This window comes from Rousettus aegyptiacus, unplaced genomic scaffold, assembly GCF_014176215.1.
Source record: "Rousettus aegyptiacus isolate mRouAeg1 unplaced genomic scaffold, mRouAeg1.p scaffold_m13_p_7, whole genome shotgun sequence".
Taxonomy (NCBI): domain Eukaryota; kingdom Metazoa; phylum Chordata; class Mammalia; order Chiroptera; family Pteropodidae; genus Rousettus; species Rousettus aegyptiacus.
In genome coordinates this window covers 98203307-98220302 of record NW_023416310.1, presented here as the reverse complement: position 1 = coordinate 98220302, position 16996 = coordinate 98203307, and the positions used below count along the sequence as shown (strand labels likewise).

At 34.4% G+C, this 16996-nt stretch overlaps 1 protein-coding gene across 4 annotated transcripts in view; it reads left to right on the top strand.

The window, feature by feature from the left end:
* The window catches only part of CTNNA1 (catenin alpha 1), a 187005-nt gene that overhangs the window by 53243 nt on the left and 116766 nt on the right, over positions 1–16996 (top strand). For all 4 annotated transcript variants that reach the window (XM_016160595.2, XM_016160596.2, XM_016160598.2 and 1 more), the window contains exons 2-3: positions 7434–7540; positions 8845–9040. In XM_016160595.2, the coding sequence (XP_016016081.2) occupies positions 7436–7540; positions 8845–9040 (301 nt within the window). In that variant the 5' untranslated portion in view covers positions 7434–7435. The remainder of the gene's footprint in view (positions 1–7433; positions 7541–8844; positions 9041–16996) is intronic.

Here is a 16996-nt window from a genome sequence, read left to right as displayed (position 1 = left end):
TTGGGTAAATGAATTGTTGTATGTTGTACTTGTTGAGTAATTAAAACACAAATGTGATCACATGTCTACTTGTAGCTGGCTTTATTTTAGTTATCTCTTGGCTCCCTCCCTGTACAACCCTTGAAAGGTTTTCTATTAATTTCTGTTGATGCAGTGGCTTTGGAATGCTAGGATACAGTAATGCAGAATCCATGGGGCAAATCATTCTTTCTGAAATGTCTTATCTGTGACATTTGATGACATTTGCTTGAGTTGTTATTAGCCCTTCAGTAATCTAGAGCACTTAATCTTCTAAAGTTTACTGACTTGGGTTGATCAGTTTAGTGGACAAATAACCTTTAAAAATCAAAGTATAGGCCTAACATAATATGAATGTAGAGAGCATATTTGCCCACTGCAATGAAACAAATTTTTTTGGAAACTGTCATTCTGTTACCAGATTAAGCAAATCCAAATTCCTTTGGCACCCCATCTCCAGTGATTCCAGAATTTTTTGATGTTTAGATAAATCTCGATGAAATGTTAGGTGATTCCTGCACTAATGTTTTCAGCAATATATAAAAGAGTCCACCTAGTTGTGCCTCAAGTGTGCATTTCTGGAAGATGATACAGATAATTTTATATTAAAGTTGTCAAGAGTGGTTTAGTCACAGACGTGCATTTCTATATTATCGTGGTCATTATTTTAATATAGAATTTGGGTGTTTGATGTTACTTTCTGTAGAGTCTAGAACTGTGCTGTCTGATAAGGTAGTCCCTAGGGGTTGTTTAACATTAATTAAAATCAATTCCTCAGCCATATTTCAGCGCATCTCCATTCCTTTCCCTACTCCTTTCCCTCTCCCTCTTTCCTCTTACTTGCCTTCCCTTTCTTCTCCTCTTCCCTTCTTCTACAGAACCCTCCCACTCTAACCCTTCTCTTCCTATCCCTCTTTCCTCTCTTCCTTGTTCCTCTCCTCTCTCCCTTCTCCCTTTCTCCAACTGTCCCTCCCACTTTCCATTCCTGTTTATATACATATATAAGTTGCAGACATCATCCCTGTTACTTGAAACAAGGACATAACTCCAGTATAATGATGAAAAATTGAAAATTTAGCATTGATACAATACTATTCTCTCATTTAGAATCGATTTTCATATTTTATCACTTGTCTCTATTTTTCCTTCCGGTACAATTTCAGTCCAGAATTACCACGTTTAGTTGTGTCTTTTTAGCCTCCCTTATTCGGAAGAATTTTTCCATTTATCTTTGTTTTTTCTACCTTGACCTTTTTGAAGACTATAGCCAGTTATTTTCTAGAATTTCCTTCATTTTGAGTTTGTACAATGTTTCCTCATGATGAGATTGAAGTTATGTAATTTTGGTAGGAAACACCAAGGAAGGCGATGTTTTATCCTTTCTCAGTGCATCATGTCAGGAGCTACATTATGTCAGTTGTTAGGGATGTTAATTTTGATCACTTGGTTAAGAAGGCGTCTACCAGATTTCCCCACTTCTGAGTTACTATAGTTCCCCCCTTTGTAATCAATAAATAATCTCTTGGGAGTTACCATGAGACAGTTGATACTCAGTTTCTTAGTAAATTTTCACCCACTAGGTTCAGCATTCTTCGATGATTCTTGCCTGAATTATTGTGATGCTTTCTAAGTGGAGATTTTTTTTCTAAATAACATTTATTTCTTCTATAGTCGTTGGGTTTTTATTGTATGAAAGAACTTTCCTTCTTTATTCATATTAGCATTGACCCATAGATTCTCATTTTATTCGGTGGATCTCATTTTATTCATCAGATTAAATTTTAATCTTCACAAAAGCCTACAAAATCTTCGGAAGGTAATGAGACTTATAAATGAGGAAACAAGTTCAAAGTGGTTAAACGATGATCAAGCATGCCTTTTGATTGTATTATCCTTGCATTTTATAAATTCTGGTTTTTTTTGTTATAAAAGTAATTTTTTCTAAATACCTACGTAATTTTATAGTATCAGGACATACAGTTAGGCAAAAAGAATGTTAAAAGCAACTATAATCCCCAACTCTTAGAGATAGCATCATTGTTGTTAATATTTTGGTTTATACATCCAGATACCTTTTGCCCCTACAGTTATGCTTCATATTGTATATGAAGTATATACATCTTTAGTAATATTCATTTTGACCATTTACTCATAAACTTCTACATCATTTCCCTCATTTAAAAAATTATTTAAATTAGTTTCAAGTATACAGTACATTGGTTAGAGACATCTTATAGTTCATAAAATGATCCCCCTCTACCTAGTCATCATATTAATGCTAATTGCATCTCCTGTGCTGTGCTCCCCATTTCCACAATCCACTGTCAACTACTAATCTGTACTTTAACCCTTCACCACATTCTCCCAGCTCACATCCCCCTGCCTCTGTCAGTCACCAGATTGTCCTCTATATTTGTGAATCTGTTTTTGATTACTTTGTTCTTTTTGTTCCTTAGATTCTCTATATAAGTGAAATCATATGGTATTTATCTTTCGCTGTCCGACTTCTTTCACTCAGCATAATAACCTCTAGGTCCATCCATGTCGTTGCAAATGGTAGGATTACATTTTTTTCAATGGCTGAGTAATATTCTATTGTATATGTGAACCATAATTTCTTTATCCAGTCATCTGTTGGTGGGCATTTAGGTTGCTTCCATATCTTGGCTATTGTAAATTGTTCTGCCATTAATAATGGGTTGCATAGATCTTTATGAATTATTGTTTTGGTTTTCTTTGGATAAATACCCAGAAATGCAATTGCTGGGTCAAAAGGTCTATCCATTTTTAATTTTCGAGAAACCTTCATACTGTTTTTCATAGCAGCTGTACCAATTTGCATTCCCACCAACAATGTATGAGGGTTCCTTTTTCTCCGCATCCTTGCCAACATTTGTCTTTTTTTGATTTATTGATGATAGCCATTCTGACACGTATGAGGTGATACCTTATTGTGATTTTAATTTGCATAGACATCTTTTCATATGTCTATTAGCCATCTGTATTTCCTCTTTAGAGAAGTATCTATTCAGGTCTTCTCATTTTTTAATTGGATTTTATTTTTTCTTGTAGAGTTGTATAAGTTCTTTATATATTTTGGATATATCATTAGTCCTCCATTTTTTTAAATGAGAAATTTCAGGTACACAAAGAGCCTAAAAGAATAAATCTCTGAATACCCATTCACATGTCCGCTACCTAGATTTAACAATATGAGTATTTTTTGCTAATTCATTGATCTATGTATATATTTCTACTTTTGCTGAACCGTTTGAAAATTGCAGACATTTTGACACTTCCCCTCTAAATATTTCAGCACATAGCTTCTAAAAATAGTCCTTTTTCTACATAGCCAGTTTCATTATCACACCTATGAAATTGAGCAGTAATTCCATAATATCTAATATTTAATAAATATTAAAAATTTACCAGTTTTCCTACAAACGTCTTAATAACTCTTTCAAACCAGGCACCAAATAAGTTATATATACAGCATTAGAGTCTTAAGTCTCCTGGGCCTTTTAGTCTAGAGTAGTCCTGCCATCCCCTTCTCCCAAATGTTGACTCTGAAGACTTAAAACCTCTTTGCAGAATGCCCTACATTCTGGGTTTGCCTGTTTCCTCATGGTGTTTTTTTTTAACATGCATCTGTATCTCCTGTAAACATTACTTCCTGTAACTTGAAATTCAGTCTAGGAATGGTTTCTTAATATGCAGTGAATTCGCATTAGAAAAATCTTTGTTTTCATTATTAGCAGGAATTTAGCATTTCCTTCTATATTAATGTAGACCTCAAGCTACAGTTTTCAGTTGAACCTGTAACTTTGTCACGGGTTAAAATCTCAGTAGAAATCTCAGTGCTTTTCATATCTGCAGTAATTATATGATAATTTGAAAAAAAAATGTATGTTTTTTATTACTTTGAAGTAGTTATAAGACCTCTTGTCAGATCTCATTTAATGTTGATAATGAAGCACATATATTGCTGTATTACAATTCGTTCATTAAGTATTTTGATAGCTAAATTTTAGTATGTGTTTCCTTTATAATCTTTTGAATTATATTTCATGCATTTAAAAAAAGCATTCCAAGGAAAGATCTATAGCTGCTCTGTCCAATACAGAAGTCAATAGTCACGTGTAGCTATTGAGCACTTGATGTGGCTTGTTCGAATTTAAATGTGTCCTAAGTGTAGAATACATCCCAGCTTTCAGAACACTTAGTACTTAGGTAAAAGATCTCTAATTTAAAAAAAATCTGATTATGTATTAAAACATTTGGGGTATATTAAATAAAATATGCATATTAAAATAAAAATAAATTTTATCAGTTTTAAAAAAATCGTTTTTAATGTAGCTACTAGAAAAATTTTAATTATATAGGAGGCTCATGTTTTATTTCTATGGGACAAGCTGATCTATAGGCTTTAGTAGAAAGGGATCCATGGCATTGAAAAAGGTAGAGGCTTTAGTAGACTCAGGTTTAACATTTAATTTAATTATGCTGTTGCACAACTCTTTGCTCAGTTTATAGTAATACTGAGGCTTTTGAAAAACATTTAAAACTTTAATATTTAATTAATTTTTAATTTTTTTAACTTTATTTTTTATTTTTTTTAAAAAAACTTCAACAGTACTTTTATAGGTAATGTGGGACGTATTTCATATTTCATCATATTAGGAGGTGTATAATACCAGGTTTTTCATTATTAGCAATGCTAAGTTTAATTATTTATTTTAAGAGGATGGCCATTAGATCTCAGCAGTGTAAAGATATATTTTACCTCCTTTGTAATTAGTAAGTGACCTGTTAGGTGATAACTTTGGCACCCACAAATATCCTGTTCCCTAGTAGCCTTCACCTAATGGTGTTAACATTCATTGATAATCCTTACCTGAATCACTTATCACACTAGGGTTTGCAAAATGGTCATTTTCTACCTCAATTATACATTCATGGTAAAGAAATTTACTCCCTAGCCTCTTCTTTTGATGTTCCCTATGGTCACAGAATATGTCTGTTTATCAGTCATAGTTGTTGTCATTGTTCTTCATACTCAGCTTGTAAATTTGGCCAATGGAGCCCTTTGTTCCTGTGTCTTTTTGATCTGATGTTGTTAATCTTTGTGCCCTCCTTGCCTTCTCAGACCTGGAATAAGACTCCTCCACTCTCCCCACACACCCACCTTTTTCAGAATCCAGAGGCAGCTTCTGAAAGTTTAACAGTCCATATTCAAGTCTTCATTCGGGGTTCTTTTTTTTTTTTTCACTTTTATTTTTCAATTAGGGTTGACATTCAATATTACATTATATTAGTTTCAAGTGTACATTATGATTTACAAAGTGATCCCCTTGATTAGTCTAGTACCCACCTACCACTATACATGATTATTACAGTATTATTGATATTTCCTATGCTGTGCTTCACATCCCTGTGACTCTTTTTTAACTGAAAATTCGTATTTCTTAATTTTTTCACTTTTTTCACCCAGCCACCTAACCCCCTTCCCATCTGGTAATCACCAGCTTGTTCTCTGCATCTATGAGTCTTTTTGTTTTGTTTGTTCATTTATTTTGATCCTTAGATTATACATATGAGTGAAATCATATGGTATTTGTCTCTGTCTGACTTATTTCACTTAGCATAATACCCTCTAGGTTTATCTGTGTTGCTGCAAATGGTAAGATTTTATTTTTTTATGGCTGAATGATATTCCATAATATATATGTACCACAACTTCTTTATCCAGTTGTCTATTGATGAGCAGTTCGGTTGCATCCATATCTTGGCTATTGTAACTACTGCTGCATTGAACATAAGGGTGCATACATCTTTGTGAATTGGTGTTTTGGTTTTCTTTGGATAAATACCCAGAAGTGCAGTTGCTAGGTCATAAGGTAGTTCTGTTTTTAATTTTTTTGAGGAACCTCCTGTTTCCGTAATGACTATACCAATTTGCAGTCCCATCAATAGTAAATGAGAGTTCTCTTTTCTCTACATTCTTGGCAACACTTGTTTTTTGATTTATTGATGATAGTCATTCTGACAAGTGTGAGGTGATATCTTACTGTGGTTTTAATTTGCATTTCTCTGATGATTAGTGACATTGAGCAACTTTCCATATGTGTGTTGGCCATCTGTGAGTCCTCTTTGGAGAAATGCCTTTTTGGGTCCTCTGCCCATTTTTTAATTGGATTGTATTTTGTTTGTTTGTTTGTTTTTTTGGTGTTGAGTTGTATGAGTTCTTTCTAAATTTTGCATATTAACCCCTTGTCAGGTGTATCATAGGCACATATCTTCTCCCATTCAGTAGGTTGTCTTTTTGTTTTGTTGATGGTTTCCTTTGCTGTTGAGAAACTTTTTAGTTTGATGTAGTTCCATTTGTTTATATTTTTGTTTCCCTTGCCTGAGAAGATATCAGAAAAAATATTACTAAGAGCAGTGTCAGAGTTTACTGCATATGTTTTCTTTGAGGAGTTTTATGTTGAGTTTGAGGAGCTCTGATTCCCTTTACTGGGAAATAGTATTTATTCAATGTTCTGCTAGAAATTTAGTTTCCAATTTTTAATGATTGTATACACTGCTGTTGTGAATATCATTGTATCCAAGTTTTTATGTGCACCTTAATTCCCTTTAAAATAAAATTTTACAAGTTGAACTTGGAGTTATAAGAATGCACTTTTTTAAGCTTTTAAATTTCTTTTATGTTTGTTTGGAAAGTTCATATTGTTTACTTCAACTACATACCTCTACTTCTTTTTTTCTTTAATCTTTAAAGCACTACTTTTAGAGGCAAATACTAACTGCTCGATATTTTCATCGAAGTCTTTTTCCTGGTCTTAAAGCCTCTGCCTAATGGAAGTTTACCTTGACACTCTTAGTGATATTTGACCAAGTGCAACTTAAAATTTCTTCTGGCTTTGAGTGATGATAACTGTAAATGCAGAGGGTAGCAGAGTTAAGCCTTACGTTTTAATAGAATAAGACAAAATATTCTCTAAGAATCCATCAAAAAATGGAGTAGGGTGTACTGTTTAGATAATATTGTACTGAAAATGTTGTGTAAGAAAAATCAGAATCTTCTGTTAGCCTTCTTCACTTTAGCTTTTCATCCTACTTTTAAGTCAGCGTGGAAAAACTGGAAGTAGAAATGTCTTAGTGCCAGAGAAGCCCAAAGGGAAAAGCTCTGTGTGTTTGGGAACACCCTCTTGTAGTACCCTCTAATGATTGTAAACTTGAAATCTTAAGAGGTTATAAGAATTACTGGGCCCACATATACAGGCTAGTAACACTTTTTTTTTTTAATCTTGTGAATATAGCTTTTCCGATACTAAAATCCTTAAGTAGAAGATTTGTTATATATTACATGTTTGAGTTTGATGTTTGCCTGACTTTGGCTTTTTGTTATTTTTCAGAAATGACTGCTGTCCACGCAGGCAACATAAACTTCAAATGGGACCCCAAAAGTCTAGAGATCAGGACTCTGGCAGTTGAAAGACTGTTGGAACCCCTTGTTACACAGGTAAGAATCTGCAAACAAATACATAGTTGTTGTAACAGGTTCCATAGCAGTTGATCTGGGTAACAAACACAAAACAAGGTTATTTTGTTAAAGGCCTATTTCGAGTGGTTGAATTTAGGCTCCACTAATAATTATTGATGTATGAGTTCATCTAACCCTTTAGAAACAACCGTTCTTCTTGAGTCTTATTGACAGTTATAGGGGGTAATGGTATATAGTGCAACTTTCCAAATGTTTGCACTTTGTAAACATTATTTTGGCATCACTTTTCTTGGAAGGTAGATCCAAGAAAGATGGGATATGGAGCTTTGACTATTGAGTCTCTTCACCCTGTTTAACACGCCTTTCACTGTCTGATAGGTAATTTAACTTTAGGGTGGAAGTTTGGTATGTTCTGTTACAAATACAAATATCACAGTGTGGCAACATTAACTGTTAGCAACTAGCTGTGCACTTTCAGTGTTTTGGCACAATTTACATGGTTGTGTCTGAGAGAGAGAAAATGAAACATAGTGGCATGTACTATCTTTAAAATTGCATTCCAACTGATAAATATAAACTAGTTTTTTATATACACAAACATGTCTATATATAAAATTTAAAAATATATATATAGAAGAGTGTGGTAGGACTCAGGAATATTTACTTTAGTATAGCTCATATACTATAACTCTCAGGTCTTTTGTATGGCAAATTATGCTAATAAATCTTTAGTCATCTTCAATCTACAGATCATCTGATAGTATATGTATTTATGACAGTTATTGTTCTGTTACTTAAAACACCATCATAGTAGGCTACTTCAGGCAGTCCTTTCATTCTTTCTTAAGGGCCTTTACTATTTGCTGAGATTTGTGTGAATAAACTGTGAAAAGATTTCAAAAGTAAGTCATTTTAAAAACATTTTGCACAGGTTGAAAATAGGAGGAAAATGTGACCCTCTAGCTAAAGCTAAGTTCATTGTTGACCTCTTTTTGGAACTTTTTGATGACATATAGTAGAGATATATGTCTAACTTGTTTCTAACCAGTTTTTAATTTATAAAACAGAACTAAAAACCTAGTGGTCATGTTTGAAGAATTATATTTCTTACACATTGAGATAGCTAAATTATTTTGGAAACTAAACAATATCTACTGTATATCTTCAATGTAGAGAAAGTTGTATGTTATTTGTTAATGCTTGGTAGAATCTCATAAACATGTTTCATTTTGTAATCAATAATTCTTACTATCTTTAAAGATGTTAGTCTTTCTGTTTCATTTTAATTGACTCAGTTTAATTTTTAAAAATGAAACTTTTAGGTTACAACTCTGGTAAATACCAATAGTAAGGGGCCCTCTAATAAGAAGAGAGGTCGTTCTAAGAAGGCCCATGTTTTGGCTGCATCTGTTGAACAAGCAACTGAGAATTTCTTGGAGAAGGGGGATAAAATTGCAAAGGAGAGTCAGTTTCTCAAGGAGGAGCTTGTGGCTGCTGTAGAAGATGTTCGAAAACAAGGTAGGTCAATATTGCTTTTTTATGTAGAGAAGCAGGGCTTTCTAGAAAATCCTTGATGATAACTTTTTGTGGTCAATATTCTTATTCTTAAGCTTGCCAGTTGCTCGGTAACTAATAATATTCAGTTATTGGAGTTGTAGTAAGTTGTACTGGCTAAAATTTTAATCAGGAGAGATAGTTACAAAGGAACATATTTTTTGGAGAATCTGTATCCACTTCTCTTAGATGTTCTAAGTAAAATCGAGTCTCAGAAGTGGTGTTAACACAATTTGATAGAAAATAAATGCGGCAGATGTTTATCTTTCATTCTACGTTAATACCTTTTTTGAATTCATACTGAAGATATAAGGATGATAAAATGGAAAAATATCCATTCTGAAAATACCACAGAAATTGCCCCGTTCTGTTAGACTGTTATGCTACATCAGCCATACATATTTGTGCTGGTGTGAATTTGAAATTAATTGAAGATGAGCTTAAAAGAATCATCTTTTGAGAAACTCAGAATGAATAAAAAGTTGTAAATTATAACCCACAGCTTACCAATAGTTACTGTTAGAAAAACTGTCATCACTGTGATGCTACAAGTATAAGAGGACTTTAAATGTGGAAGATTAACTTCTTGAAACTTAGTTTTGTGTTAAACTTCTGGTCCAGCAAGAGGATTTCAGCAAAGACATAGCTTTCTGTAGAGTTGTTGGATATCAAGTATGGTGAACTGACCCCCAATTCTGTGCAGATACTTTACTGGCTTTATGGGAGAACTTCAGTGGACGACCTCTGATGGCTGGCTGACAGCAAGCAATGTGTATAGTCCATTGGAGTCTTAAGTCAAATTCGTTTCTGTAACAGTACCCAAAAAGGGGCAGTGAATTAAATGGAGATGCTATCTTCAGTGGTTCTGAATTAATGAACTAAAAACCTTGAATGGTAATTTTTTTTTTAGTTTTTAGGCTGAAGATAAATATTTCTCGTACTGCAAATGAGATTATTTAAGTTCCGTAATTCTAGCTAGGTGGGTGTATTAATTTTCTAAGGCTACCATAACATCAGTTACCATCAACTTGGTGTCTTAGAATAACAGAAATTTATTCTCTAATGTATCTGGAAGCTAGATATCAGAAATCAAGGTGTTAGGGTTGATTTTTTTGGGGGGAGGCACTCAGAGGAAGAATCTGTTCCATGCTTTCTCTTAGCTTCTGGTGGTTGTTGCGTCCTTGGCGTTCCTTGGCTTGTAGACACATTCCTCTAATCTTTGCCCTCTTGTCACATGGCATTCTCCCTATGTCTTTGTATGCAAAGTTCCCTTTGATAAGGGTATCAGTCATTGATTTTGGGTGTGCTTAATTCGTTATCACCTCATCTTAACTTGATTATATCTGCAAAGATCCTATTTCCAAATAAGGCTGTATTTGTAGCTTCTGGGTGGACATGAAATTTTGGGGGCACTATTTCAACCCAGTAGGGTGGGTTTTGAATTAATTTATTTTAAAGCAATTTAATTGTCCGCTTCAAGACAATTTTTGAGCTTCCTGTTGAGAAAATCAGGATAGCTGTTACTTCATTGTCTACTATGTGAAAGTTTAATTCCCCAGAACTTTCTTGCCTTCTGCAAAGAAACTCAATAATATTAGCAGGTGAATTTGGCCAAAGTGTTACTTGAGTCTAATGACTAAGACATTTATGTTCAAAATACATTTAATTGTTGCAGGTAACTTTTTATTTCACTCTATATATGTTCTTTGTTTTAGAAGTTTCCCTGATGGAAATCTGTAGCAGTTATGGTAATAATATAGGCACCCCCTGCCCCATTTTGAATGCATATCCAAATTTGTTTTCTTATTATTTTTGTTTATATCTGAGAAAATCTTTTATGTGCCTCTCAATCATCACTACTTGTCTGTCCTAATCCAACTTTGCAGTTATTTATGATCATGATCTATTCACCATAATTTGCTGCCTTTTGGAAAAAAGCTAAAACAAAAATATAACTGCCTTCTATCGTCATTACTGCATCAGATATGAAAAGCTGAAGTGCCTTGCTTTTTTTTTCTGTTGGCTTACTTTTTTATTTGGAGTGTCTTAACAAATGGCGATGAAACTCCTTCTATAATATATAGAAGAAAATATGTGTTATGAAGATGGTTAAGCATAGAGTTTTTAATCAACCAAGTCTTGTTGGTTATGTTGTTGTAGCCGTTTACTCATCATTTGAAACCTTGTAGTAGTGTTAATATGTCTGCAGATTCTTTGACACCCTGTCCTTAAAAAAGTGGAGCTTAACTTTGAGCCTCTTGAATATGTGTTGGACATAGAGACTCTTGCTTCTATAAAGAATAGAATGTGGCGGAAATGATACTGTCTACTTTTGAAGCAGAGTCTTAAAAAGAGGATAGTATTCTCCTGGCTCTTTCATGGATTATTTACTCTGGGGGAAGCTGGCTGCTTTATTGTCAGGACATCCAAGAGGGCCTATGGAGAGTAACTGAGGTCTGCCAACAGCCATTACCAGTTTGCCAAACATGTTAGTAGGCAACCTCGGAAGCAGATCCTAGGACTTCAGTCAAGTTTCAGATGATGGCAACTCCATCCAACTCCGAAAACTTGGGGAGATAATGTTTATTTTAAGCTACCAACTTTTGGGGTAATTTATTAGGCTACAAAAGATAATACAGACACCTTTCCCAGGCTTGGCTTTAGTAGTCCTGAGTCCTTAGGCAAAACTGAACTTAACTGCTCTCAATTTTATTGGTATATAAAACAGAGTAATTGTGATTTACCTAAAGCTCTGTACCAGATGGAAGGAGATTTAGAATTCTTTACATTTCAAGTCTGTTGCTTATCCACTGGAATACTTAATTGCTAAAGGATGTATAAGATTTCTTTGTTCTGAATCAATGTGGACTACTTTTGTCTAGTTACAAGATGGCAGATATTTTTTGTAAAAGGCCAGGTAGGAAATATTTTAGACCTTAGTGGCATTAAGGTATCTTGACTGTCTTCAGTTCTGCAGTTGTGTTGGGAAAGCAGCTTGAAAAATATATAAACAAACAGCATGACTGTGTTCCAGTAAAACTTATTTACAAAAATGGAGTGGCTAGATTTAATCCATAGGCTATTGTTAGCTGACCTCTGATCTAGGGTTTTCCCAGACTACTAAAGAAATGAGCTTAATTGTGTTTTCAAAAAAGTATTTATGTATGTATGTATGTATTTATTTATAACAAACACCGTAAATTAGACCTTCTTTATCTTTGAGTTTGTACAAGCCTTTCTGTGCAGTCATAATTAATAACCAGAGTTGAATGTACAAGATTTTTTAGCATAACGTAATTTTCTTTTTGTATTTGCCCCAGATTACATGAATAATGAACACGGACATTTATGAGTACACCAAAACCTTATCATTAACACTGTGGGTAAAAGATTCACATAAATGCAGGGTCACTTTACCTCAAGGCCAGTGAAATGTCCAAGTGGGCTTCCTGTGTTGAATGGGAACCAGTTATCAATTGCATTGTATCCAAGTCCCTGTGATCTAGGGATTTCATTGTACTGACAGTTAGCCCAAAGTAATTGTAACTTATATGGGTTGAGGCGGGGATGTGCCTCATAGATGTTCTGGTTTCTCTTTTGGGGACCCTGCCCACCCCCACAATCCTCCCTGATTAAATCATTCTTTATACTTTTTTCCCTATCTCTTATCACAGTGGTAATTAAATAATTTATTGCCTTCTCTTTATACTCCAGCAGAGCATGTTCTGTGCTGGTCTGGTGATCGTTGTCTGTGGTACCTATCACATAATTAATGAAGAATATAGTCCTTGTTTTGGGAAGGAACACTTGTTTTAGGAAGATAATTGACTATATTCACTAATAAGTATGTGAGAAAAGGCTCTTGTCTCAAAAATTAAATGTTTTCCTGCCTAATACCAAATGTAAATACAGGGTAGGGGTGGAGAATCTTACCTTTAAAAAAAAATTGAGATATAATTCACATAACAAAATTTTCCCTTAAAAGTATATAATTCAGTGGTTTTTAGTATATTTACAGTTTTGCAGTTATCATCATGATCTAATTCCAGAACATTTCATCACCCCCAAAAGAAATCTCATACCCATTAGTAGTCATTCCTCATACATATGTATTTGAACAATGCCTAGAAAGGAGTATCATTGTAATTTTATGAATTCTTGAATAGGGCTCTGACGAGAAAAAGGGAGCCCTTAGCTGGGTAGGAGACATTCAAGAAACAAAGATGGGAAGGCTTAAATGAAATTGGTTTGAAAAAGGAGAGACATTGAAAAAAGAGGACCAGCGATGGTAAATTGGAAGAAGAGTGATGAGGAATAGCTTTTACCAGAACAGGGATTTTTGTAATTCACAGTTGAATCTTAAAGGCCAAGATCAGAGACTTAAGCTACATCAGTACCTTCTTCCCTGCAGTAGCTCATGGGTATATCTATCTATCTATCTATCTATCTATCTATCTATCTATCTATCTATCTATCTATCTATCTATCTATCTATCTCTGCGTGGATGAAGCAGGGAGGGGAGAGGGCCCAAAGAAGCTGAGGTGTACACCTTTATGTATTCCTGTTCTGTCTCTAATGACATTCTGCTCAGTGAAGGGGCTGAATAGATAGATGATTGGTACACTGGGCAACAATGGATTTCTTGGTGAAAAACTGTGTCAGAAAAACCAGAATGGGAAAAGAGCTGGGTGACCATGTGTGGTCTCTGATGAAGAGGGACTATTTTCTAGCAGGCAGGAGACTGTTTTTCCTTTTTTCTCCCAGAGCTTATAATCAGGACACATTGGCATGAAAAGCAAATTAATAGCATGAGTGGCATGTAAGAATGGAATGGGAAGGTAAGTGAGGGATTGTAAAAGCTTTCTGAAGGTGCACTGGATCTTGAAAGGAGGAAGAAAGGATGGGAAAAAGTCATCTTGGTAAGAAAAACAACAGGTATAAGAAGTACATAGGGAACAGTGAATGCCCAGACTGGATAGGGGTGCTGAGAGAAGAGGTTGGAGTTAGATATTAGAGGGTGGTTTGAAATGCCAGGTAAGGAAGAGAGGACTACCAGGGAAATAATACAGAATCAGAGAATTCTGTGATTGGACTAGGCTTCACAGGTTCAGATTCCCATACACTCGAATATATCTGGTGACGCAGGACTTGCTACCCATTGAAGCAGCTTTTTCTAGCATTGCTTTGTGTTTATTTTTAAAGTTTTTTTTCTTAAACTGAAATGTGTCTCCTTAACTTCCTGTTTTAAGAAGTTCTGCCATCTGGGCAACACAGAATATGAGGAAAAGTGTTTTGGGGAGATTAGTTTTTCAGCTGTGTTCAGGAAGAGTTAAAAGGGTTGGGGGAGAGCCTGGAGGCAGAACCGTCAGGAGAGATGAGGCTAAGAAGGGGAAGATGGAGCTGTTAAGAAAAGGGAGGATTGATCAGTTACAATAGTACATAGTGGTTCAGTGTACCCTTTACCCAGTTTCTCCCAACCACAGTATAATGTCAGCACCAGGAAATTGACATTGGCATAATATGTATATACAATTCTCTGACTTTGGTGTATGTGTAGATTTATGTAACCACTACTGCAATTATACAGAACTATTCCATCTCCCTCATGCTACTCCTTTATAGTCATACTGCTTACACTCACTCTTCACTGTCCCTAACCCTTAAAAACTAATCTGTGTCCATCTCTAATTCTATCATTTCAATAATAATGTATAAACGAAATCATATAATATATGACTTTTTGAGGTTGGCTTTTTTTTAACTCAACATGATGCCCTTGAGAGCCTTCCAAGTTGGTGCATCAATGAATTTTTATTGTTAGGTAGTATTACATGGGTACTCCATAGTGTGGATGTAGCTTGTCTTTTGACCCTCTTAACAGGTCTCTTGCATAGTAAAAGTTTTAAATTTTGATGGAACTCCAATTTATTAACACCCCCCCACTCCCCTTCACCCTCCCCGTTTATGGATTGTGCTGTTGGTGTCATGTCTAAGAATTCTTCACCAAGCTTTAGCTTATGAAGCTTTTCTCCAGTTATCTTTTAAAAGTTTTATAGTTTTACATTTAAATCTTTGACTCATTTTGAATTAATTTTTGTATAATTTGAGGTTTAGGTAAGTTCACATTTCCCCCTCACTGGCCATCCAGTTGCTCCAGTACCATTGTTGAAATCACTGTGTGGGATTATTTCTGGGTTCCCTATTTTGTTTCATTAATATATGTATCTATTCTGCCAGTACCACACAACCTTTATTGCTGTAAGAGTTTTTGAATTGGATAGAGTAATTCCACTTACTTTATTTTTTTTTCTAAATTGTTTTAGTTATTCTAGTTGTTATTCTAGATTTTGCTTTTCTGTATGAATTTTAGATAATCTTGCCTGTATCTATGAAAAACTGGGATTGTTATAGGAATTACATTATATTAAACTTGTAATCAGTTTGGGGGAGAATTGACATTTTTACTGTATTGAGTCTTCCAATCCATGAAGAAAATATATTTCCATCTCTTTAGATCTTTTTTGATTTCTTTCAACAGTGTTTAACATAAAGTCTTCTATGTTGTCTTAGATTAACACTAATTCATTTTTTGAACCATTGTACATAGTATTTTATATTCAGGTTTAGATTCCCTTTTGAGTCCTTGGCTACCTGCATATACATTTTACCATAGTTTTAGTTCTAGCTTTGATATCATATTATTATTTTTTTTTTATTTAACTCTAATTTCAGGAATTTTTAAATGATTTAGTATGACTTTGGAATTTATAGTCTTTAAAAACTATACTTTCTATTGCATTATTTCTCTATTTTTGGACTTAAAGGTTTTTATGTTTTTGATATAAATACTAATGCTGTAGTGAGCGAACACCACGTATATATCCTGTTTTCTGTTTTAAAATTATGTCCTTAAGGTACATTTCCAGGAGTAGAAATATGGGGGCACAAATCTTTTTTCAAACTTAAATATATTAACAACGAAGTGCACAAATCAGTGTGTAGTTTGATGAAAATTTACATACATGTCTGCTTTTGTAACTACCATTAAGAAAGTTTCTTCAGGAACTTTTAAGATGTATTAATAAGTTGTTCTCTAGCAGAGTTCTTTAGTTTGCTAATAATGTTCATATAACCTCACCAATTACAAGTTATAGAAATTCAGCTCAAACTTGTTTAAGCAAAAAGGGAATTTATGAGTCCTTGTAATTGGCAGTTCCAGGAGTATAGTAAATCCTCACTTAAATGTCATCCACAGATTCTTGGAAACTGACTTTAAATGGAAATGACATATAGCAAAATCAGTTTTACTATAGGCTAATTGATATAAACAAGAGTTAAGTTCCTGTGGCATATTTCTGGTCACAAAAACATCATTAAACTTCTAAATACAGACCTAAAACACCTCTAATATTAAACATTAAAATGTGAGCTGTACACACATTTATGAAAGATTAGTAAAAACAAGATAATTATTTTCTAACTCTTTTATTCCAGTTCAGGGTTGTGGGTGGTTGGAGCCTATCCAGGCAGGTCAGGGTTCAAGGCGGGAACCAGTCCTGGAAAGATTTCACCCTCAAATCAGGACAGTGTAGACATGCCAATTCATTTCATTTGTATGTTTTTAGGATATGGGAGGAAACTACTGTACCCAGAGAAAACCTACGCTGACATGGGGAAAATATGCATATTCCACATAGCAATGGCCCTGGCTGGGAATTGATTTGTTTTTTCTTTCCCATTAACATTATGTATTGAAACAACATTGAATGAAATGATGTTTTCCGGGAACCTGTAGATCCTGAGTTCAGGCATGGCTAGATGTGACTGACCAAGGATATGAGGCTTTTTTCATCATCTGTCTCCATGTATTTTAGTTTACTTCTATTTTCATAGGTACATATTGCACAAAATGCCCACCC